General features: G+C 40.4%; 1 protein-coding gene across 1 annotated transcript; it reads left to right on the top strand.

The window, feature by feature from the left end:
• Positions 1-6,118: 6,118 nt before the first annotated feature.
• On the top strand, positions 6,119-20,412 carry LOC111265424 (very long chain fatty acid elongase 4). Its single transcript, XM_022842091.2, has 3 exons — positions 6,119-8,300; positions 12,731-12,870; positions 14,985-20,412. Exons 1-3 carry the CDS (start codon positions 8,088-8,090, stop codon positions 15,508-15,510), a joined length of 879 nt encoding a protein of 292 aa, XP_022697826.1. The 5' UTR covers positions 6,119-8,087; the 3' UTR covers positions 15,511-20,412.
• Positions 20,413-24,911: the final 4,499 nt, after the last annotated feature.

The following is a 24,911-nucleotide window of genomic DNA, read 5'->3' as shown; positions in this document are numbered from 1 at the left end:
TGATTGATTTTGACAAAGAACAGATCGTGAATATCACGAGTACGTGTAGTCCGAGACATTAATGATACATAATATAAACCTGTACGGGTAAACCAGTGTACACTATAAAACACATTATTTTCACTTAATCACAAATAGAGTAATAGGAGTCTATAGCTCTCTAACGACTTGTTGCAAACCATACACGACAATTCTAGTTAATTTTTTAGTACTGTTTGTTAATGTTCGATTCTAAACAAAAGTCCAAAGACGTCAAAAGACGTTATAACACCCGCATAAAGATAATGGTAAAACAAAGTATATCTTTTTCTGTATGCACACAAATAGCGTGACATCTGTCTAATTTGCCCTTCGTTTAGTAAAAATACCATATATACTGTCGATAACTGGTTCATCATTTATCGTCAATAGCGTTAAGAGATGAGGGTAGCTAGAGATTAGCTTATCAGAAATTAGCTAAGACGAAATTGTTTTATGACTTTTATTATCATAATTTGTAATGGCGACCCTCGTATCTGATGAAAGCCATTACTCTTTAAACGTTTTGAGCTTTCAGAGTCACATTCTTAAGCGTCTTATCTAACTTCAACCTTGTAACAATGGTCTCTGTCTATTCATCTCATTCATCACCAGAAGAAAAGATTGACTCGTAATAAATCAGCTGTCTAGCTATAAATATATGGCAGACGTAATTACGTTTTATGGGTAACCAAAACACATTAATTGGGGACGTTAAGCACAATTATCATCGAGTTTAATATTGTATCCGAATTATTAATGGTCATCAAACTCGCTTTTCTGCTGACGGAAAAAGCAATTCCCATCTCTTTCGCGTTAACTATCTTTCGTGGAAAAATAATCTAAATTACAATTTTTTTAAAATTATTTTTCGGATATTTTAACGTACGTTGTGTAAAGACTCAATCTCACGACCATTTTCATCATTGTACAACCAAAAGGCTAGGAGGCTCAAAACGACGCCTAAAGGTAATAAAATTAAGTAATTTCTTTGGGGACAATTGGCGTGGAAGGTGGGACCGATTAGCCGAATACTTTCGATCCTAAAGTAAAATGCTTGTTTTTTCTCATAGAGCATAATGGTAGATCGGTTGGTCGTAAGCCGACGGCAGTAATCGTTCTTTTTTTCAAAACAATCCAGCATTTACAAGGTAACCACCGTCCGCGTAGATGTATTATTAAATGTGTAAATGAATATTTCTGTGCAAACGGTGTCGCGTGAACACGTATGCTCAAGATAGGTTTAATAGCAAAACAAGCGCGGAGCAAAGCCCGCGAGTTGTGTAATGAAATTGCGTTAACCTTACCGGTTTCAACTTGACAAAAGGCTTTTTCTAATTCTTCAGAAAGCGAATAGTAGCGTCAACATTACCTCTATGTGTGGCTCCTTTCATAAGGTCTCATTTTGTTCATTGTTAAAAGATCCTCCTTAGAAATTACCCAAAGCAGTCGTTAACCCGGTTTAACTCGTTGCTCCTTCTAGACTTTTCAAAATTTTGTCTTAGAGGTATGATACTTTCTATCTTCTGCTCCACTCGTCTTCGGACTTCATCATTCGCTTAAGGATGTTTTTGGTGTGCAGTTGTCGTGATTCCACGTGTAAAGCATATTTTCGGGCAGCCTCCTACGCTAGATATTTTCGATGGTGCGCACCACATCATCTCCATCTTCTAAGCTGCATAGCACACAGCTGTTCACAGAGTTTTTCATTTTCCGAACCGCGTATCTTTAAAATTACCTATGTTCAGAGAAAGTCTGGGCGAGGTAATAGGACATCTTCCAAAAGGGTCTATCATACTGCTTTGCATAGTCTTGATTAGCCTTTTAATTTTTTCAGCTCGTATGTTACTCCATGATCGGATCCTTCAATTGGGCTGATTCGGTCCGTACTGTATTTGTTTAGAGTAGATTTTCGTGCAGAAGTAACATCTTATGCTTCATCCAGCGCTGACCGCACCCGTTTATCTGCTAAGAGATAGTATCGTTCTTACAATTATTTGCGGAGCTTTTATCGAAATGGTTTCGTAAGCCCTAGTCATCCAGATGACGGTTGCTTTTTGGGCCGACGACAAGGCCTTTTTTTACGTTCAGAACTCTGTCCGTCTATACAGGACAGGCATAAAGCGGTGTATGTTTTATTATTGCAGCCAATGTTCTTCCAGTACATTTCTCGACGCTTCGAGCTTTTGCAAGTTTGATGGCTGCTTCCGCGTGTTCAACATGCGCCAACCCAGTGAGTCGTGGATCGATAATAACCGCCAAGTATTGTCCTTCTTTCTTTGGGGAAATTCACACGTTTCCCAGCGTGAGAAGGAGGCTACCGCTCAGCTTCTCATCTTGAAAGTGTTCTTGGCATCTAGCAGTGTAAACAGAACGAATTTTCAATATTTACTTATGCGCCGCACTCAGCACCCTTTCAGTCGGCCTGTAGATTTTCCATTTTAAAACCACACGGGAAATTTGACAGCATCTGCTTCTGGCGAGTCTTTTCCCGCGGTGTTCCCACCAAAATATTCGCCATTAAAAGCTGTTGTGTTGAGAAAACACAGTGGTCTCTACGACAAATCACCTGGCTTAGGAATCAAGGTGAGTTTCGCCTTTTTTGAAATTCTAGAAAATTGCTTTTATTTAGAAGCCTGTCTGCTATTTCTCTAAAAAAAAAATCTGGCTATCTTTTGGTTAAGAATTTGATAGCGCCCGAAGCACCACGTTAAGTCCTAGTGCCTTCTCCGATGGTAGCCCTAACCTTGCTTCCTTCACTTATTCTATCGTTACCTCCAGAATGTCTTGGTCATCGATTTATATACCGTCCTTTTCTTTCGAAGCTTGCGTTGAAAAAGAGGAATACGACCATTTCTTTTATGGCATCAGGCAACAATCTGGGAAGACATCTCTGCGGCGTATTTACGACGACGCGGTACGAAAGCCCTCAATTGTCGGTTTGTTCTGCATTTTCTAGTTCCATCCGGTTGCTTGTTTCTTTTACTGCGGTTGTTAAGCTTCCTTACGTGTATTCTTGCCACTTTAGGCTCTTCTTGCTTTTGTCATATTTCCTTTTCCTCCTTTGATCCGTCAACTCTTCCCCAGGAAGTATCTCGTTCCTCCATGCCTAGATCTCTCGGCTCAGTCTGTGTACGTGCCTCTATGTGGATATGCTTTGCCTTGCTCGCAGTTCTTCGATGCTCTCGTAGGCTTGACTAGAGCCTTTGTTAAAGCCTTGCTCACGTTTTAGTAAATTTAGCTTCCTCATTTGCCACCTGGTTCCCTTCTGAGGCGGTGAGTTTGTTTTTACGTTGTACATCTACTTCAATTTATTCTTTTTTCGTTCACTTTACAATTGCTCAGAGAGGCAAGAGGCTCGTTCTTTGCGGTGCTAAGTTCAACGAACATCCTGTACTGGCGACGAGCTCAAAGAATCTACTCTTGAGAAAGTGGTTGTGGCCTCGCCATTGATCATTGCCAGATCATATTCTATTATATCGCGCAGGAGGATTTGGCCCCTTGCAGTTGTGCTTGCGCCCACCGTACTACCCCGTAAGAATCTAAATGATCTACTCCTTAAAAATACCTCAAGTGGTCGTTAGGCCAAATCTTTGCATTCATAGCCTCTTTTTGTTTCGCCAATATACGATGTCGGGTTGTGCAAGATAAAAGCGCGTTTGCCTACAATGGGCGCGTAAGTTCGGTTTTTTGTAATCAAAGAACTTACGCTGCACAGCATAAAAGCGAAACGTATATTTGCCTATGCTAACGGATTTGAGCATGGCGTAAGTTCGTAAAATTTTTCATGACGTATTATGCTATTAGAAAATTGGAGGCGCAGATAGTAACGAGCTTCCTAAGGCATAAAATCCATGAACGGTATTAGGGCGCTACGAAGAACGTAATGATGATTTCCGGCATATATGTCCAAGCAGACGGTGCTTTAATTAATCAACGGGGCCACAGAAAGTGATGATTTTCGAAATCAGCTTAACTTTTCAAAGCAGAAATGTCTAGGTGTAAACTGGCGTATTTATCCAGTCTGATCCAAAAAAATAAGCGCTTATTTTTTTAATTTAGAAAAAAGAAACACTTTTTGAAATGGGTCTTCTGAGGATATGAAATCGCCCAAAACCAATCCTTTAGCAATAAACAATAATGTCTGTGGCTCTGTTACGTTCAGTGTACCAACTGGCAGACACGAGCAACGCACGCTACTTTTTACTTCTACATCAAAAACATAATGAAGCAGAGCAACGACATTGCGGTAATGCGAAGTCTGCTGACAACGACGCATTTAGGCCCCCGACAGGTGCGGGGTTAGGCTGTATTTGTTTCATTTCACAATAATGCTTTCCATTGTGTCACCTGGATTGAAAACAATCAGTCGCAGGATCGATAGGATCAGTTGCTATGATCAATCAGTGTGAAATCAGTTAGATTCAACGCCCAACGCACTGGCTACTCCTGAATGTGCGATGGTTTTACAACACAAGAAACAATATCTGCAAGAGTAAATAATTCATAATAGATACGATATCAGTATATAGAATGGTCTGAATGGAAACATTTAGCTATTAAAGAAGGCATGAATGTATTTGAGGGCAACTATTTTCCGAATCAGGTTAGAGATGACGCTGACTCAAAGACATACTATTGCACACTTGGTTGAGAGTCGAAGCACCATTTAAATACACAAATGCCGGCGAATCCTTTATGATGATATTTCGATAGGCCAAAATTGGAGTCATTACGAATGCCCCCTTATTATCGGAGAATAAAAGGAACATTATAGTGCTAAGAAGTAGATTCAGTGGTGAGATGTTTGTTAATTATATCTAAGTAGTAGTACGACGTTGAGCACGCTTATCGTAACGGTCGTGCCTTCGACTAGATTTTTCTGGCATAGTATCTGGCACTTACTCAAGAAATCGATTGTATTAAGTATGGCTTTAAATCGAGATAATCAAATGCTCCACCCCTTTTGTATACGTACAGGTTTAGGCTGGTAACAATCTGCTATGTACTCTGCAATTGAGAGCTGTACGTGTTCATCTAGCACTACTATGCCAAAGCAAACAATATTGGCATTAAATGTCTGCAACAATCGCAGATTACGATCTACAGCAGTCACATAGCCTATGTAATGAAATATCAATCGAATATTAGTAAGAGCAACAACAACGATTAACGCTACGCTATTGGGCTAATGTTAGATAGTGATTCAGCACAACAACCCTCTCTTGGCCCCCCGAATTAAGTTCAATCAGTCGAATGCAACAGAAAATTTGCAACGAAGTGAGAAACTTTTTCGTTTCATGTCACTTGACAAAACCAATTGAATAAAGCTTTGTCAACCAAAAGTTCTAAAAGCGTTTGTTGAGTCTGTACTGCAAATGATATTTCTCAACACAAATGCTGAATATCAACGGTTTATGATAAATGATGCAAGATCAAGCAAAGTTACTTCAGTATTCTTCAGTCTGGGTCTGCTTCTGATTTTAAGCGCAAGAAAATGTAGACTAAACGATGGTCTATCTAAGGTTCGAAGACCAAGACCTTGTCGTTAGACGCAGTGGCGAGTGTACTTCGCCTGGAAGTTTCCACCATTGTTGTTGTTGTTGTTGTTGTTGTTACTACTAAATGAGTGAGAATCCTCCGTTAATCCTCGTCGGCTGATGCGTACCCACTATCTGCCTAGTAGACCACCTATATTGTTGTGTTACTGCGATTGTTTTTCTGTTTGTGTTCATGTTATTGTTCGTCGTTTGATCTGGCTGCTGTTGGAGGCTGCACAAAAACCTCACTTCGTCGGCGAGCCAAAGGCGAGGGAGCAGATTTTCTGTATGACTGCGACTGGAACAGCCAAGCCACACCTGAGGCATGAAGCAACGACAAGCGTACGGCGAGGGGTGCGTTACGTGATATTGCAAAATTATACGTCTTTACCCAATCTTTGTTTGTCTCAAGTATCGAATCGGCTTCAGTGCTGTCGCTTATGGCTGCAGCTTGACTAACTGAATGTCACTGGCCGCTTCAGTTCTGGAAGGAAGTTGCCCTCGCTGTCAATTTTCTCTCGATAACGTTTTCCCTCACCCTGTGTAGTACTTCGACGCAATGCAGTCTGCTGCTTCTTAGTCTACTGCAGGAATCGAAACGCGACAGAGTCTGAAGTTACCCGGCTAGAACACGGTGCTAACACATCTTCCTCTATCAGTATGCTATATTATTCTGGAGCTAGGCCAAGCGTTGACAACTAAATTCGACGAACCTTCTACGAGAGCTGTGTAGCGCAGCTGTATTGCTTAGAAGGTTCAGCGAGTGTATCTGGGCTGATCACCAGAAACGCGCTTAGATAGTGTATCTCAGGAAGCTTTCGTCTGCGAGCCATTGTGTGACTGACGTCTATATGAACGCGATCTAAAAAAAAAATTCGAAAAAAAAATCGTTGCTCATATAGCTGGGAGACACAAAAGCATTTACTTTACTTTACTTCTCAGAAGATCAGTTTGTTAACTTGTTGTTGCTGCGGCAGAAAAAAGAAGGGCCAAGGCTCATTCTAAGCCCCAGGTCAATCGGTCAGAGTCAAGGCTGTCTTAAACGTTACCACCACAGAAAACCCAGCAGGAGCTGTCTGACCCAACAGCAAAGCTAAAGTCACCGGCAGCAAGTGAGGGCGCATTACAGGCAAATGATAAACGCGGAAATCTCGTCTGGTCAAAGCCGTATGCGCACTGATAAAAGTGACAGTGAATTTAGGGCTGGCGAGGGCATCTGTCGTGCAACAAGCAACGTATAGGCATTGAGGGGACGTGATTTCGTAGAAAGTGAATTGCCGTTGCTGTCATTCCTTACCCTTGAGCTTTTTCTGCTGTTCCTTAACATCTCCTACGTCGGACCAAAACGTTATAGACGCATGTCTCAGCTTTGTCGTTCGTTGACGTTCTACCGAAGCGAATAGAAGCACTTGGCGCCTTTTTATTCGAGTTTACCTTCCTGTTACACCTTTCAGCAACCGTTATCGTTTGCTTGCAGCGATTTCCGGTAAACTTCTTTTGTTTCATTCCAACAAAAGATTGGCCACTATCACGAGTATCGAGCTTTAGGTCTTTCTCACATCTAGATACAGTTGAGCACATCGTTTCGAACATACCTTACCTCTGTAGATCTCAGCGGGTATTCGCCGCTGTCGCTTGCTGTTTACCCAACTACAGACTCCACTTCCCCTTCTGCTCATTTGTTCGGACTTCGCCGTTGGGTTTTGTGTGCAAAACTGAGGTAACGGAGCGAACGAAAAAGCCAGCACCGTTTTTGCTGCTCAAACGACCACCAGTCGGGCCTTCTCGCGACAGAGCTTTGCCGCTGAAGAAATAACTCACTTGGTGCACCGTTTACTTCGCTTCTCGTCGTCTAGTCGCGGGACTTGTCGCTCCCTGCTAGCAACGGCAACAGCAGCTGTAACAGTAGACTCCTCTAGCGAAAACTGCTCCGACGTTGTTTCCGATTCGGGTCCAGCAAACGCAACGCTGACTGCGCTGCGTGTTGGGTTTTTTTTAGCGTTTCTAGCGTTTTCGGGTCCCCAGGTCACTCTTGTCAGTAGTTTTCGCCTTCTTCGCAGTGGTGGCGCTGCTGCAAAAATACTTCTGCAGCAGCTACTTCTGCCTGCGTTCCTGTAGAGTTTTGGCATCGGCTGCAGTGGCGGCAGCGGCGGTGACTGCTACAACCATCTTTTCTGCTGCTGCTGCTGCTGCTGCTGCTGCATGCACTGCCGTGGTAACGGAACAGCAGGAGTTCTAGCTGCAGGACATTACTACAGGGCAACTACAGCATCTGTTTGGCAGGGACTTGCGTCTAGCGGTTGCTCAACGGCAGCAACAATCGAATTTGAACGGCACACTAAAACCATACGGAAACCGTGCTGGTTTATTACCGATGTGTGAAGATCTACGCGACGGTGTACGTTTGTGAGACAATTGCAAGTTGGGCGACAACGAACATATCTGTTTCGTAAACTTGATATTTTCTAGCATACATATCTTTGAGGTTTGATATTTGGATCTTGTCAGGACTTGACAGGAAACCTCAGTATGGATGATATGCAGCTGATTGGCTTTCCGGAAGGCCGTTACGTGTTCGAACGGGATCCCCGCGTAAGTGAATGGGTATCCGCTCAGCCATGGACCCTTATATCAATTGTTGCCTCCTATCTTTATATGGTCTACATATGGGGGCCTAAGTTCATGAGGGACCGTAAGCCGTACGAGCTCACCACACTTACGCGCCTTTATAACATATTTCAGGTAAGTGCAGTAACAAACAATAAACGCAAAAAAATTACATATCTAGGTAAAAAAAAATCAAAGCTTTAGGTGTTTTTTTCAATTTTTGTGCACAACAACCTAATGAATCACTTTACATATTGTATAACCAGCTGTCCCATTGTTGTGTAGAAATGACTATTATTAATGCGTGTAGTCTTGCGATCCGTACTTCGTCATAGATGAAAACCACAATTGTGTAAAACTCAATTACTCTAAAAACATTACTTTGGTGCATCTTTGACGTTTGTCAGAAACACGATTTGCAGCAACACAGTTGTCACACACCACCGTAGAAGTCTGTTGTCAAGCTCTAGTCGAGCAATGTCTGCAACTTCACGCCTTTCATTCGAGTATTGATAAGTTGATAAATTAAAAAAAATTTCACAGTTTTCTACGTGCATGCAACGCGGCTTTTTTATGTTTACAGTGTCAAACAATGTTGGTATTGAGGTGCAAACATAGGCAGTGGCTTCGTCTCTATTTAAGTATAAATAAATTTGTCACGCATCGCATACCGTAACCCGTTTCTGGCACGAGGTGGAACTATGAAAAGTGTGTGATGGCTGTAAATGCGTTGGTCAATAGAAGAATCTGGGTTTTTTTTTTTCACTAGAACAGCTGGGAGTGTACAGCATGTTCAGTACCGTCCTTGTGTTATACATACTTAACCGTACTTAACCGTGGAAGTTTACCGTGTATCAAAAAAACAGCAATTATTGATGTTAATATTCAAGATTCACAAAAAATTGAAGGGTTTCACTGAAGTTGTTATATAACTGTGTGAGAATACCGCTGATGCGCTGCTCGTTACTTTCTGTAGTCAAGATGTATAACCGACACATGCCTGCTAAGCTTGTAATAGCTACACTTCTCAATAGCTTATAAACGATATTGTGGAACATCATCGTTGTTCCTGTTTCGTTCCACAAAAGAGTTCTAACTATTGATTGAGCTATAGCGGTTAGTACCATTATGGATTCATTATAAGCTTTCCTCGAAAACTTCTAGTTTCAAAATAGTTGTAATATGAAAATACCGTAAAATATACCTATTGACCAGGCTTCTACAGAGAGATACGACGCTTGCAAGAACCCCTGGAACCTCTCTTAAACTAAACTGATATAGGTAAAAATATTGCTAGAAGTATTGTCATATTGGTTTGCGCATCATTTCGATACGGAGCGACAAGTTGTTTTAACGCGGTCCTTTGTTTGCTCCCCAATAGGTGGCTGTACATTACAACGTTGCATTGTAGTGGAATTTTGATTAATGTACCAGCTATGGTAAAATGTGCGTTCGTCCCTCATCGATCCAGAATCCCCATCCTCAGTACATTGAATGCTATGTTAAGCTGTAAAAAGCCTTAGAGTAAAGGTCTACGACAGGGATTTAGTTATCACCTAACGTACGTAGTAGAAACGAATTTTAAGTTGAGTTTTATTTTGTTAAGCAATCAGCTGGAACAATGAGCCACTTCGTTTTCTAACTTAATATCTAAGGGGCAGGCCTCAATAGCACAATATGAGGTGCATAGATGAGGACCTTTGGCCCTCCATGGTTGAGCTGAACAATTTGTCTACAAGGAGAATTGAGCGATAGTTCCATGGCATAAAAAGCTCATTCAATAAATTGGTAAATTGATAATAATTGTTGCTATCTATCGTCGTCGAATTGACCGTTATAAACACGATATGTAGACTGTTATCGAAGTGGTAACTATGAAATTTGCGTATAATCATGCTAGTCATTCATTTTCTATGATGTACTTTATTCTCCATTTCTATTTAGGGAATTGATGTAGGTTAGGTTTGTGTATCGTGTTTTTTTCACTACCTTTCCTTGAGCAGAGCAAAGCTTTCATATAGTAGTGAAGCGAAAATTCAGGCCGACGGAGTAGCCTTTTATGAATTTCTATTCGAACAAGCACGTCCTAACCGAAAGACAGAATCTCACAGGATGGTTAGTTCTAGTAGGACTGATTTCCGCTCGTTGAGGAGGCTTGCTTAGCCGGCGAGGTTGGCCTATGTAGGAGACTTATATAGCGGAGTCGAAATTTGCTGAGCGGAAACTTCAGATCGCCCATACGGGCTCATCTTGTAAGAGTGTAAGGATTAGGAGAAAAGCTATATGGGTCATTAAAGATTTTACACGAACTAAATCAGCCTGTAGAGATGGCTAAAAGGACCTTGCAAAGAATGACCTGTAAATTAAACCACAGGCAATGAATTCTTTTTTGATGACTGAAGCATCAAGCTCGCTAGGCCGAGAATCATGCTTCGCATATCTTAAGATTTATCGCCGAATTTGAAGTAGCCCATATGCTGGTATAGGTATTGTATTGTTACATTATTTAGAAGCAGAAAATTGTAACAATGCGTATACCGTTGTTTACAAGGGATTTGATCGAACAAAAACTGTTGTTTACGCCGACCGGTACCGTGGTATCTGTGATTGTGGTATAAAGAGTTATTTGACATTTGATTAATAATATATGATTATGAATATCCGGGGCGTAGTGCGTAGAGGGACGATATTGGAGAGCCTTAACAACGTACTACAACCACATGACCGTTAGAATTTGCTTTGAAAGCAACAAGGATGATACAGTAGCATGACGTATATACAGTTGTGTCTATCACATTTGTGTGCGCAATGCGAGGAATAGGGCTGTCAGGCATGGTAGTCCGTCCAGCTGCCTGTCAAGTAAATAATTTATACCGTTTCTGTTTCGACATCCACTGGCTCATGTAGCAAGCGTGGAAGGGACACTTTATAATTTAAAGGCTTTAGGCCAGTGCCGCTATTATGCGCTTGCCTGGTATAATTTTCTATTAACTGTATCTGTGTAAAGAATTGGAAGGTGCCTGAAGCATGTGTAACCTTGGTGTACTGACCAATCCACTTCCATTTCCTATCAGAATATTGTGGCGTCTTCATCGACCGAAAAACACATTCACACTTTGTGGATACCACAGAATTGACCTAGAGTATCCAAGTCGCTCTGACTCGTCTAATTGAGCTGACAGTATACTGTTGCCATTGAGCGTTCCGGTGCTCAAACAATCTTATATGACGTCTAAGTTAATTTGAAAAGCTTTGAAAATTTACAAGAGTTAGAACTAGTTAAGTCTTTAAAGGTAATAGAAAGATTCGCCACTGTCATGTTTATTTACGTAATTGAGATATACTAGGAAATTTATGAGCGATTCGTTGGTTGTTCTCTCAAACAAATGCCATATTTGAAAGCGTGGTTCACTAGCAGTATAAGCTGTTGTGTTTCTCACTCTGGTAATGTCAACCTCGCTACCGTATCGACTTCCCTACTCGATGTGAGGCTCACATATTAAGCAGGCTATCGTAATGTGTGTTTCAATAGGCTTTTAAATTAGCCTATATTGTTAAGTAAGTTATTTCGGAGTAAGGTTCGGGCATAATTTTTGGATGGCGTTAAATTCCCAAATCGTAATATATTTATGCTAACGCTTTTCACGCTGATCATAATTTTAATCAGTTTTGATAACCGTGCAAAATCTGTGCATTACAGCTATTTTTCTTCTTGATTGACCCAGACTAAAGTGGCCGTAAGTTAACTGATTGACGGTACTTTATGTTAATCGAATGAATAGGGTTATAGATGGGGCAACATTGGGTTGCTCTCCTTAATTTCTCACATTTGCTCAATGCTCTGAAAATGTTTGTCTGCGTCTTTTGTGTGTGTATGTGTAGGCCGGAGTAACACCACCTATGCACAGTTCCCTATACGCGTATACTTGTAAAACGCATGCTTCTAGCATAGCTTTGACGAAAATAAGGAAAGTACGATAGTAGCTGGTCTGACTAGTCAGTATCATGTGTTATAGACCTCGCAGTATCTGCTTGATATAAAAAACTGTTCGATCCGGAACAGATGATGCAAAATGGCAAATTTGAATTTTAACAGTCACCTAGGAGGAAAAATTAGCCAGACAGATTAAGCGGAAACAATAATTGTCATACAAACTAAGAAAGCGACATCATTATAAGACATCTCCGAAGTAAACGCCAAGGTGGGAACGCGAATTATATGGGACAGTCGTCTTCTACATGAATTACATTATGTACATATGATCACATGAAGATATATCGTGACGCATATCGTAATGATCTGCGAGTACCACTCCTAAACAAAATGATGCTCTCTTACGACAGATTGAACGAGGGCAACGCATTGAAAACGGAACATCAAATCCTACGGATATATTAAATCCTATAGAAAATTAAACACAACAAAACAACGTTAATTTTTGACTAAACTTCTATAAAGGAAGCTGACACGGTGTCGAAACAATGGAGATAGTCTACTCTTCCGTAATTGAAGTTAATCTTTTGTTCTCTAATGAGAAATATATGGCCATGCATTTTTGCTGCAGGTGGTGGCCAGCTTAGGCTTTGCCATAAGGATTTGGACTCTCTTCTATGTCACAATGGGAAATTCACTTTTGTGTACACCTCCGGATCGTCGAACAGATCCGCTTGCTAAGAAGTTCATGTTCACAGTCTACTACTACTGGTAAGTAATCTACTAGTGAAATAGGACAATAGACATCTAGTTAAAATCACGTAGAACAAAGCAAAATGTTTAGTATATTAGGTTGCAAAAAAGCGTTAGAAAACACTTCTTCCAGTAAGTTACTATGCCCACTGTCATTCTTTATGAGTTCTCATATTTTGGCCAGGTAATGTATACTGTCTCGCTAGAAGCTAGAAGGGCTTGTCTTGAATCGCTGAGTTGTTGATCCGTGCCCAAGAGCGGGCTACAAAGGTAACTGTCCAAGGTAGAAATCCGTTGACGTGCAACAAAACGGGGTGCAACAAAAACTCATTCACAATTCAGGAGAGCAGCTTTAATGATGTGTGCTACGTGTGGCCATGCAGTGTCATACGGCAGGATAACCTGACCACGTCTCTCGGGTTTTTTTTCTTGAATAGCCAGGTCGACCGGATGCAACTGGGCCAAACAAAGGAATCGATCACTCATTTGATTCAGTCATTGCATCATGCATTCCGATCAAACGGACAGTTCACACTTCTCATTACGGGTGACAATGCTCTGCAACTATCGATTACTACGCCTACTGTTACGTGATGCATGCGAGTGAGATCTTGGGATGCAAAGTTAAGCCACAATTCCACATTGGATTCAGAGAGTTGATGATGCGCCCAAGCTCTAAATTTCTGTCTAAATATAAGAGACCTGAAGCAATTAACGGCTGCCGCCGATCTTTGCAGTCAACTGCCCAGTTGTTTGTCGGTCGTCGTATAGAATAATATGTAGTGTCTTGTAGAACCGCTTCAGATGGTTGTCAGCAGACTCAGGAGGTCAGCCAAAGCGGGGGCACCTGTGAAGTACAAGATACCGTTATCAAACTTGGCAAATTACTCCTAAGTAGTCTGTCTAGCGATAGCGCTGTAATGTAAACAAAGCAAATGCACCGGGTTGTTTTGACTCCGCGAAAATGTATAGTATCGAAAGTTTCGAGAGTGCAATTTTTTCTACCTGGAACATACGTCTTTTTTTTGTGAATTGAGATTGTACTTACAACGCACCATTGTGACAGTACACCGATAGGGCAAGAACGTTTTAAAGCGGTATATAGAGTGAACAAACGAGAGGAGGTAGAAAAAAGAAGTTTTCGAAAAGAACCCCAGAAACTTACTGCCCTTCGTAACGGATACTGAAAGTAGCACAATGATCCTGTAGAGAAGGACTCTAGCCGGTTTTGGCTTTGGTTCTAACGTACTTTTTAATTTTCTTACTACATATATTGTAAAATTTGAATTTCTGAGAGCAGACGTATAGCTCTTCCTGTAAAATATATCTAAGGCTAAATTTATACATATCTGTTAGCAGATACATTAATGTTTGACCACTAGCTGATCTTGTTCCGTTTCGCACCTGTTCAATATGTATGCCGCTGCCCATTCGATTCGCCACCTGTTGCACTCAGCTGAAAGAAAAAAACCACAAAGTAAATTAACGCTGAGCAGATTTTTAATATCTTCGTAGTGGCGTCTGATTGGCATACATGCCGTTACGCTTAGATGCGATGCAGATATCCTTCGATAACTGTGCAAAACAAGTTCACTGCTACCTGTTTTATCATGTCGTTAATTTTAGCTTCCCTAATAATGAATTACTTATATTATTCGTATTTATATCGTTATTTTTTCGAGAACTTACATAATTTCAAGCATATTCATCTTCTTATAACTTTTGCCGCTTAGCTAGCTTTGGATATAACAATCAATTATCTTCTAATGTAATGCTTGCTTGAGCACTCCATTTCAGTCTCGGTACACTTGCTTATGTATACATGCGCAGGGCCAAAGGTTACATGGTCTAACAGAAGGAGGATTAACCAAGTCAGACATAATATATAAAAGTTGAGCGAAATGCTGTTGCTATCATGTATCTTAGAGTTAGGGGATACCACGTTTCTGCTTACTTTCGCCCAAAGTAACCTATTTACAGGCGAGGTTAACGTTGAAACGCCATAAGGGTCTCATGACAAAGTTTGAAATAGGCGGTCTGCTGGCACGGTAAAGAAAACTGTCACTAGATACATAGGCATGATGAAGTTCCTAAACATCTCAGTCCATGCTATTTTTGTTTTCTCCTTTCAGGTGGCTACGAGTCATTGACTTCGCTGACACCCTGTTCTTCGTCTTGCGTAAACGCCAACGCCAAATCACGTTCTTGCACGTGTTCCACCACGTTGTCGTTGTAGCAGCTGCTTGGGGATCCGCTTATTTCGGTCTAACCAATCTTCTGATATTCACGCTCTGTCTCAACTCGGTCGTTCACTCCGTGATGTACTCGTACTATTTCTTATCGACCCTTGGCCCGGCAGTCCAGCCATATCTTTGGTGGAAACGTCATTTGACCAAACTACAGATTCTGCAATTTTTCATTATGATGGCTCATTTGTCAATTCCCATCTGGAAAAGCTGTGGTTATCCACCCGCCATTGTCTACGGATGGATGGGAGCGGTTGGAGCCATTCTCTTACTTTTCGTCAACTTTTACATCCAAAGTTACAGAATTCAACGAAAGCAAGCGAAGGACGTGCAGAAGGCTGGTAAGTTGGCCAATGGACTAATGGCGGCGAATGGCGACGCTGCGCTCCAGCAGCACGAAAAGCCCCACTAACCGGATCTCGTGGTGAGTCAAGTCGATAAGGGCTCCGAAATGTCCGCCACCTCTTTAAAAATGCTACACTGAAATGGCGTCTGATCGCATAAGATCCAAAAATGTATACCATGTAAATCCCTAGCTACAAGGTGGGGGTATTAAACTGTACTACAAATTTTGTCGAAGCTTAGCAGAGTTAAACAGAAAAACTTCGTTAACTACGACCGCCGGGTCATACAATGCTGCGTTGTTACATCAACAAAATTAAGATACGTTATTAAACACAGCTTGATGACTGTTTAATTTAGTGGAAGCTGAAATTGTTGAATTTTAAAAACGTTATATTATCTTCGTTCAAGCGCTATTGACCGAGTTTTTTTGATGCGGTGATACAACTAGGATCGACCATACATCGTTAGCACATATAGAAATTGCACGATGTCTACACAGTTGAAACGATGACGGATCGGTTCACGAACGTTCGCATGTCTTTGGTCCAAAGTAAAAAAATATTTGGCCGCTTAGAAAAGGGTATATGCCATCAAAACGATTCTTTAATTTGAAGTGCTCAACACTATAGTAAAGGTACAGTGAAACACGTAACAGGCAAAAACAAATTTCCTACGCAATTCAACCGCCTTCTTCTATTACCTCTCTAGAATTGAGCATTTTGACTTTGTACGGAAAAATTCATGTAGCTAGGCTAGGAGAGCTTTGCGGCTAGCGAACTTTAGCAATAGTGTATAGTAAGGGTCGCATTCGCGCTCTCAGTGACACTCGTCTAAAGGTAACAAGTGATTGTGCTTGGCGGATAACCATTTCCTCACTGTATATGTACAAAGCATTATATTCTGCATGTCATACAGAGTATAGAAAACAGGATGATAAGTCTATACTGGCCGACCGTCACTCAGTACTCGTTGTACTATGTAGCACCGTCCCTCGAGGTCATTGTGAGGCCGTGCTTGATAACAGCTTCTGTTTTGTCAAAAGTGTGTTCAGGCTTATTACAGGGTGAAATGACCCTTCACCTGTGAATTGCTCGCTACAACGTCCTCTGTAGGTTGAATTAATGTTGTAAATGATTTCGGGAACGTTTTCTATTCGAGTTCTAAAGGAAGATGCTCCTCAAATAATTTCATCAGGGTACTCAGCACTGAGTATTTAGCTGCCCGTGTTTTAAGCAGGTTAAATTCTTTACGTTCATCTGCAGTGACATTTGGTGGCAGATGAGGGCTGATACTTCGTCCTGGAACGGTATAAGCAAAAGGTAATAAAAGAAGCTAACTTGTTCACACTGATAGTAGTGCATATTTTGATCGGCGATCATGAAATATTGTACATATATATATATATATATATATATATATATGTATGTATACATATATATATTAGTGCCGTACATCTATATAAGAAAATAAAGTTCACACGATTTAGCGGTCGTGGCGTAGATCTATCTCGTGTTTTTTTGGCCTAATAAAAGATATTTTCGAACGTAAATGGCGCCGCAGTCAGCGTAGCGCGGGCGCGTACGCGTTTTTTGCTGTGCGTTTCAGTTGCTTAATAACGAAAAGATTATAAAACTAGTTTATGTGAGACCATAAGCTGATAAGTGAAGTAGAACGCGGACGTACTCATCTTTGAGTAGTGAAACAGCTGAGTGGATATAGGTCGAGTGTTCTGGTGATTCTGGCATGTTAACTCTAAAATACTCCTTGTTTGATTATAGTATTTCTTTCGCGAAGATAAATTTTGATGGGAGGCGGTTAATGCAGCTATACACACATCGTTTCTGGAGTCCGCTGCATGTAGGGCAAGATCACATTTGAGCTTTTAAGCTGCTTGTAGAAATGAACTGATGAAACGATCAGTAGAAGGCAAACAGCCTGTTGTGACCAGGATCATCGAACCGCATTAAATGTTCGTCGTTTAAACAGGCTATAATTAAGTGGTGCCAGCTTTTACGTCTGTCTTGTTCTACTCGCTGAAGCCTCGGAAGATGTCCCCACTTAACCAACAGGTGATATGCAGTAAGGACTATGCAATGCATTTTTGTTGTATTTCGTTTAATCCTACCTTGCTGATATCAGTGCTGCATCGACTATTCCTGCAATATAAACTACTTTTTATAGGTTTGGTCTCAGTGCTCTCCGAGGACCTTAAGATTTCTCTAATTATTTAGCAATGTCGCCTAAAAAAAGTTGCATTTGCGCCCGTAACATCTCCAATCATAAAACGTCACTAGCTAAATACAAGAGAGAAATCAAATCTCTTTTTTTTTCTAAATTCTTATTTATCTTTATATATTTATTATCCGGTTCCGTGGGCTAAACTTCGTTTATTCGATAAAAAAACTTGCAGGCCGACTATGGGTTGGCGAACAATTTTTTCAATTTTAGCAAATTGTTTGGGTAGGTCTTGTGATCTTTTGCGCAAGGAACACCCGAAGTGGAATCGATAGGCTTAATTATAAGTGGCGCGCTTTCATAGGTGCTGATGTGGTACCTAGTTTAAGTTTAGCCACAAACGTCGGTCGCGAAATTTAGTATCACGTAGGCACTGGGTCTCGATCTGGTGATTATCTGAAATTAATGAACAAAATCAATGTGTCTATTAACACAGCTACGTATACTTAGGCTGATACCCAATGGTGGCTTGTACTCTACATAAGGATGAATAGCGTGCCGGAATCGATGTAGATTTTGCCTGCAGCGTTTTCCGTAACATGTGAATGGTAACACACTATTATGACGATAATTAACTAACGCAACTTCACTTACTATCGTGTATAGCAGAGCCCTTGGCTAATTAAGTCTCTTTCACGTGTAATACTTACGCAACTTGATATTAAAAAGTTGTTAGATGTCCCCAATTGGATTTCTTTCAATGATAAAATATAGCTAATTAGTGCAGAAAAAAAAAACAGCGGGTGCAGTAGAGGTCTTGTGTAAACGAGAGGTGGTAAGCCGTTGTGGTACGTATACAGGGCTTGAACTGCATACACTTCGATGGAATTGTCAAACTGGAACGGCCAAGAGGGTATAATCACACTTTTCGCAGTGACCTGACAAGAACATTTTAAAAAGAGAAACCAGCGCGAGTATGAGCTTATTCCATGTTTGAGTAACAATAATCCAGAATGCGTTATGTTATTTGCGATCTTTTTTGGCCAGGGAAAACCTAACTCAGCTCAGTAATGCTATCATCGTCGGGAATGTAGCAACACGTTGGCATTGCTAAACAAACAAAAAAACACCCTATAGATCATAGATTATAATAACAAGAGCATAAGCTCAGCCCGTGCAGGGTTCGTATATCGTACTAGGGGCACATTTGCATTCAAAAAGTATATATGCTCCGGGTTCTGTAATCCATTATTCGGTCTACGGCGGACTAGGCTTACAAGGTTAACAGTTAGTAGTGATGATGATTGATGTTACTTATATTTGTACTTACGATGTTCGTAGATGTTCACCGTAGTTGTAACGTCGTTTGTATATATAATAGGGGGATTCCTTAATGGGAGAACTGAGTGAAAAATTCTGCTTTTTAGGATACTAAAAGTCATGTGTCATAGTAAGTGTGCAGTGCTGCAAATATCATTTAGACAAATACAAAAACACTGAGTACTTAGAGGTGCCTTGTATGTGCTATTGAAAAGAGATTTATGTAAGTTTCAATACTTACGGATCAAGCAACACGCGCTTCTGCTCTACCCTGTGTATTATATTATAATATTAATAATTATACACTATATTCTAATGGTTTCATAACGTTCGAAAGTTTAAACTTTGACGTATTTCAGAGCTGCAATTCGGCGACGGCTATTTTCGACTTAGTTCTTTCAGTGTTCGGCTTATGACTACTAGGTAAGCTTCTTTTCTCTCTTCACTTCGATCGTTCTTCGATAAGGCATTGCTTTGGTGCGCTAAAAGTAGTTACACCGAGCGCCTCATTAACTACCGAGACATTTTACCACGGCGGTTTATATGGCTAAATTTGTGCTTGGGGAAGCTAGGGGTCGGTGGTTCACTGTCCGGCAATGACGATCAAGATCGTTCCATGTCATGCATTATCAATGAGAAAGGGATTCAGGATCATTCCAGGGTTGTCTGAGTATTGCCCAGAACGAACTACCCATTGCCACGAAGGACTCGTACCAAACAGAGAACCTAAAATTTCAAAAAAGAAACGTTACTTTAGCCTACAGCTAGTTAAAAAAAGAATTGAAACTTCGTCTGAATAGATGGCACTAATTTAGACATGGAAATATTTATTTAAATACATTTACACAAAAGAACTGCTGTACGCGAATAGATTTCACCATTCTATTAACAAGAAAAAAATAGGTCCGAAGCTAGAGCCGTCATCGTTTTATGCCTTGGGTGTCTCACCAACAAGATTGCTATCTACAATAGAAACAGCAACGTGTGGCTATTCCGATTCGAATATAATAGGTACCTTTATCATTATCTTATCAAACATGAGAGGAAAACAAGCGTTTGAATTATTAGGTAAAGTCGTCTGGCGAAAAGTCCTGTGTCAAACGTAGTGTTAAAGATCCCTTAAAGAAATGTTTATTTATAGAAAAGTAATTTTACGGGAACATAATTATCGTCTCGCACCTAAATCTCAACTTTTACTTGCGTGGTAGTCAAGACATTCTGCGTAGTCAGAAGCTTAATAATGCACTTTGCCCTGCATCCTCAAAACAATCCACTCTTGTGCAGCGATAGACAAATTCTGAACCGTTCAACGTGAAGCGCTTCAACTTGTAGTACTGTCATAAGCGGACATTACGGCAACATTACGATTACTTAAGTAAATATAACGCGTTTTGTGATATGAGCTTATTGTTTGTCTGCTTTTTTTCGATAATGTAGCATAAATAAACTGTTCTACAAGTAAAGACATCTTTAATTCAATTTGTCCTTATTTACGTGATAAATCCGTCAACATTAAACGTGACCTCCTCGAACCAAACACGAGTAAAAAAAGTTTAGAACAAATGCAGTCTGGTCGGAAATTCTGATTGTGGCTGATAATTGGAGAGTGGTCAGTCATGTAAATTTTAATATGAATAGCATATCTTTGCTGGTACAAGGCATCGAGCGATAATTTTTACGCGGACGATGACGTCGTTGCAAGAGAGTCAGCTTTCGAAGGCTTGGAACCAAGTTGAATGAATGGCATAAAAGCCATACAAGGAACGATGTCAGGAACACTATACTACTACTATATTACGCCATAAGAAACTTTACATTTAAATGACTGTGGCTAGTTCGATAATGCTTGATAATAAAAAGATGTTGGAGAACAGTAATCCAAGATTCATCTTAAGGTTACTACAAGCGAGGCTGGTACAGATAAGGAAACGTCTCCCAACTTATGGCAATGGTAACGTAAGTGACCGGTTATTAAGTGAACATTTTTTGAATGGTATAATACGTATGTCCGGACCCAAATGTTCGGATGAGGCTAACGGTATCAACTTGTTACCTCGATGCACCCGTTAACTTGTGATGTAATGCTCACACTGTGTAAATTATACTTTTTTCAACTTTAAATACGAACTTAGACGGTAATCAAAAATAACTCTTTCACCGTAGACAGTGCACCAAAATACATATTACATCGCCGTGCATTTTACTGCTCCACTGTAAAAGAAAACCACCAGTTCGCAATACAAAGCCAAAAACACTCAGCAAGAATTCTGTGGTCGAAAAATGGCATACTTTCGCAATGCCTCAAAATGCCGTCTAATGCTAATCTGTCTCTCGTAACCTTGAATAGCAGCAGAGGTAAATACCCATAGTCCGGGGTATTTACCTCTGCCTGCGCTTATCATCACTATCGTATATGAGCTAATTTAACCTTTCCCGTTCATTTCAGAACGGGATCAGTTTATAGGTTGACGCGTAGGCCGAGTTATTTCGCACGACTATTTACCAATGTGTTTAGATGAAAGTGAAGCTTCGGCATATACAGTTGAGGGTTTTACTATTGTACGAAGCAGGTAGAGACAATGCTCGGCTAAACTTACTTGTACCTGTAGCAATCAAATATTCGTGCCTATATATAGCTAGTATTTCAACATCCAAAGAGAGGGCTTATCAATGAAGCTCGAACGTTAGAACGGCGCTGTACTGACGGGGCTTCGTCGCTGTACAGAGAGAATACGTTGCACTGGCATTAGTTTGTACTTCATGAAAACGAGCATCAGCAGTTATTAGCCCTATAGCATTTCTATCGAAGCCAAGCGACAGGAGCTTCTCGTTCGTTGCGTTCCACCCGTGTGGGACGCGTCGGTGCGATCGGATAAATTGATCCAAAGAGATTCGTTTCGCCCTTTGACAGGACCAAATGTACAGGAATGTCTGCCATTTGTTTTCATTCAAGTTTTTCAGTAGCTATTTTCTGGCATCGTCGGGTCGACGCACGTCGTCGCGTCCTGCTTGTACAGAAAAGCGGCCCGCGATGAGGCTCATAAGCCGAATTGCTACTGTTGTTAATGGCGATGTCATTAGTGGCGTTAGGTTCTTTTGTCCAGTTGTTCTATAGTAACCGCTGATTTAACCGAAGCGCTTTTGGGACATTGCTTCCGAAACGAATCACTGACCGCCATGACGTGTTATAGCGTGACGTTAGAAAAGGACTGCAATGATGTCAATTGAAATGACTGTCCTTTAACTTCTTGTTGTACTTTACGTTCGCAGTCATAATTAGATAGTTATGTAACCATTGAATAGACCTGCTAGAGATGCGAAATAGGAAGCGTACATTTATTAGCCGTGCGTATCTGATAAATGTCGCATTTGACTTTGCCTGGCTGTTCGCAGTTTGCTTCTACGTTATCGTCTGTCAAATTTGTCCTTGCTAAAAAAAAAACGTGCACCTTGCTAACGAACACGTGGGCCGAAATTGTGTGAAAAGATAAAGGAAAGAGGAAAACATTGTGACCGTAGGTGAAATTTTTCGCAGAGTCATCCCTAATACCTGTAGTCTGAATTACAATGAACCTCACGGTGGCTTTTACTTCATTGACATAGCGAAAGGAAGTTGATTTTGTCATTTTGCCAAACAAAAAAGACTAATTGATTGACGTGATTTTTTCCACAACTAAAAAAATATATGCAGAATCAATTTTTGAAATTGATTCGCGCCATATTTCCGGAAATATCTTCTGTAATATAGCAGTGATTACTACTGGCTATAATAGAGGCTTTTTCGTAACACATTGCTCCCGCGAAATACGTAGAGCACGCTCCATGAGTACGTAAACTATTTTCACTTTGTTCGAGCTAAATATAATCATAGCTTCAGTCTAGCACGTAATTTTCTTTGCATTATATAAGTTGTATAAATTTGCGGGGGTGTAGTGCTATGCAGTGCTTCGCTTGGGGGAGTAAATTCAGCGTTTCTAAACATCAAATTGTAAATGTCAAAAAGGCAAAATTGTCCACTTTTTGCTTTAGGTTCCTAGTTGGCGGTTGTTAAGCGCTGATTTTTTTATCAATTAATATAATAATAATAACAACAACAACAATTTTACATCGGGCTCCATGATAGATGGATTTCAGTTAACTGCAGAAAATTAAGATAGGTTTGAAGCCAATATAAACATGCTACTTATGCGTTTATCTTTTGGACTAAATAGTCTTGCTGTATTCTATAATAAACAACACTAATTTCTTTCTCTGATACGACCATTGAAAATATTCGTAAACCCCCGACTAATAACTATAATACACACACATATGGGCAAACAAAATAATGATTGTTTTTTAAAAAAACGCGCAAATTGGCATTAACATTTTGAAAGACGCTATACATAACGTCTGGTAGAGGTAAAATAGCTCTAACAAATATCATAGTACAAACATTCCGGTACGTTAAAGCAACACCATTTACATTATGATGAAAAAATCCTTTAAGTAAGCTTAAAGGTAAGTGAGCTAAAAACACGACAGATACCCAAGGTCAGCGTATACGGATGAAATAATAACCATAAACATTTAGCAAATTATACGAAGTACGTAAAACAGCGGAATTGTAAACCGGCTGATTTATAAAAGCAATATATCTGTGGCAGACTCCAATCGGTAATTTGTGAAGCATTGTCAATGTTCATCTTTCAATTATAGATAGTCCTCAAATTGACATTCACTACCCTGGAACCTTGACACTGCCTTAGGCATCCCGCTGAAATAGGAAGCGATGCTTTTGCCTTTCTACTGAATATCATTCTTCACGTCCGCGCTAGGGACCATGTCAAGGTGCTACGAAGCATTTGTTAACGCTTGCCCAAAACAGCTTGTTTGCTTTCTTAAGTTGACGATGCTGAATTAAAGGCGCATAGGGAACTAGTTTTTCGTCTTCCATCATATCATGTACGGTGACGGAAAACGCTACTGGGGTTGAATTTCCATTTTTCTCTACCTACACTTGCGAGTAGATTGCGAAATATAGTTTCAACATACAACGGTTGTCATTTGTTCCCGACAACTGACCCTAAAATAGCTGTTTTCTATATATATTTCGAGCTTTTTGTCGCCACCGAACCCATGTGCAGATGACGCTCGCCACTCTACACTAGAGGCTGTCGAGAAATTTGAAGGTTTGTCTCGTATATGTGTTTCAGTCAATATAAAATTAGTAATTTAGCCATATTCAACAAAACTGAGCGGATTTGACCAAATAACAATCGATGATGCATTTCATTCCAAAAGAAAATCGCGATAGGTGCCTTAGCGTCATAATACGGTGTCAATATTTAATTTACAATTGCTTTAATGCGAAAACGAATGATTCGGCGCTAGCTATTATATAAATACAGCAGCCTACCTCTATCGAATTTTTTTACGTATATAAATATGTAAAAAATTATCACTAATAAACAAACATCACACTTTCGTAAGCAAAGATTGTTTCATCGTTTACGTTTAATCCGTAAAGCTACCGAAGCCGAAAACAATAGCAGACGGCGCTCTGTGAACGACAATACTTTGCACCTCTACCTGGCATTACCAGCTCTTGAGGCCCTGTAGGTAACACGATAATAATAAGCATAATTACATTATCACACCTTTTACAGGCACACACATGTCCTTAACTTAACTTAGCTCTGATTCGGCGGCGTGCAGCAATATATTGTCTTGTCTAGAATATGGTCATTATTTGCGTACGACGATGAAAATAAGTAGCGTCACGAGACGCAAGCGAGCGACAAAGAACTTATGGAAGGCGTACAACATATCAGGAAAACGGGAGTGTTATCTTCAGATCTAACATTGAAATAGTTAAAGCGTCTTCACCATGAACTGTCGTTTATTGCAGGATGCCAAATTCTAACTAACGATTTGTGTCAACGTCGTTCACTGTTGAGCCTGTATAAATAGACACGTGCCCGAAAGACATTA

The sequence above is a fragment of the Varroa jacobsoni genome, unplaced genomic scaffold (genome assembly GCF_002532875.2).
Source record: "Varroa jacobsoni isolate VJ856 unplaced genomic scaffold, vjacob_1.0 scaffold_973, whole genome shotgun sequence".
NCBI classification, from domain to species: domain Eukaryota; kingdom Metazoa; phylum Arthropoda; class Arachnida; order Mesostigmata; family Varroidae; genus Varroa; species Varroa jacobsoni.
Note: the sequence above shows the minus strand (reverse complement) of the source record. Positions and strands in the feature narration are given on the sequence as shown.

What these genes read in the sequence shown, in the direction of transcription:
- LOC111265424 (XM_022842091.2), top strand. Translation starts at nt 8,088, where the DNA reads ATGGATGATATGCAGCTGATTGGCTTTCCGGAAGGCCGTTACGTGTTC. An exon ending in GCCTTTATAACATATTTCAG is followed by an intron (nt 8,301 to 12,730) that starts GTAAGTGCAGTA and finishes TTTTTGCTGCAG; the next exon opens with GTGGTGGCCAGCTTAGGCTT. An exon ending in TTCACAGTCTACTACTACTG is followed by an intron (nt 12,871 to 14,984) that starts GTAAGTAATCTA and finishes TTCTCCTTTCAG; the next exon opens with GTGGCTACGAGTCATTGACT.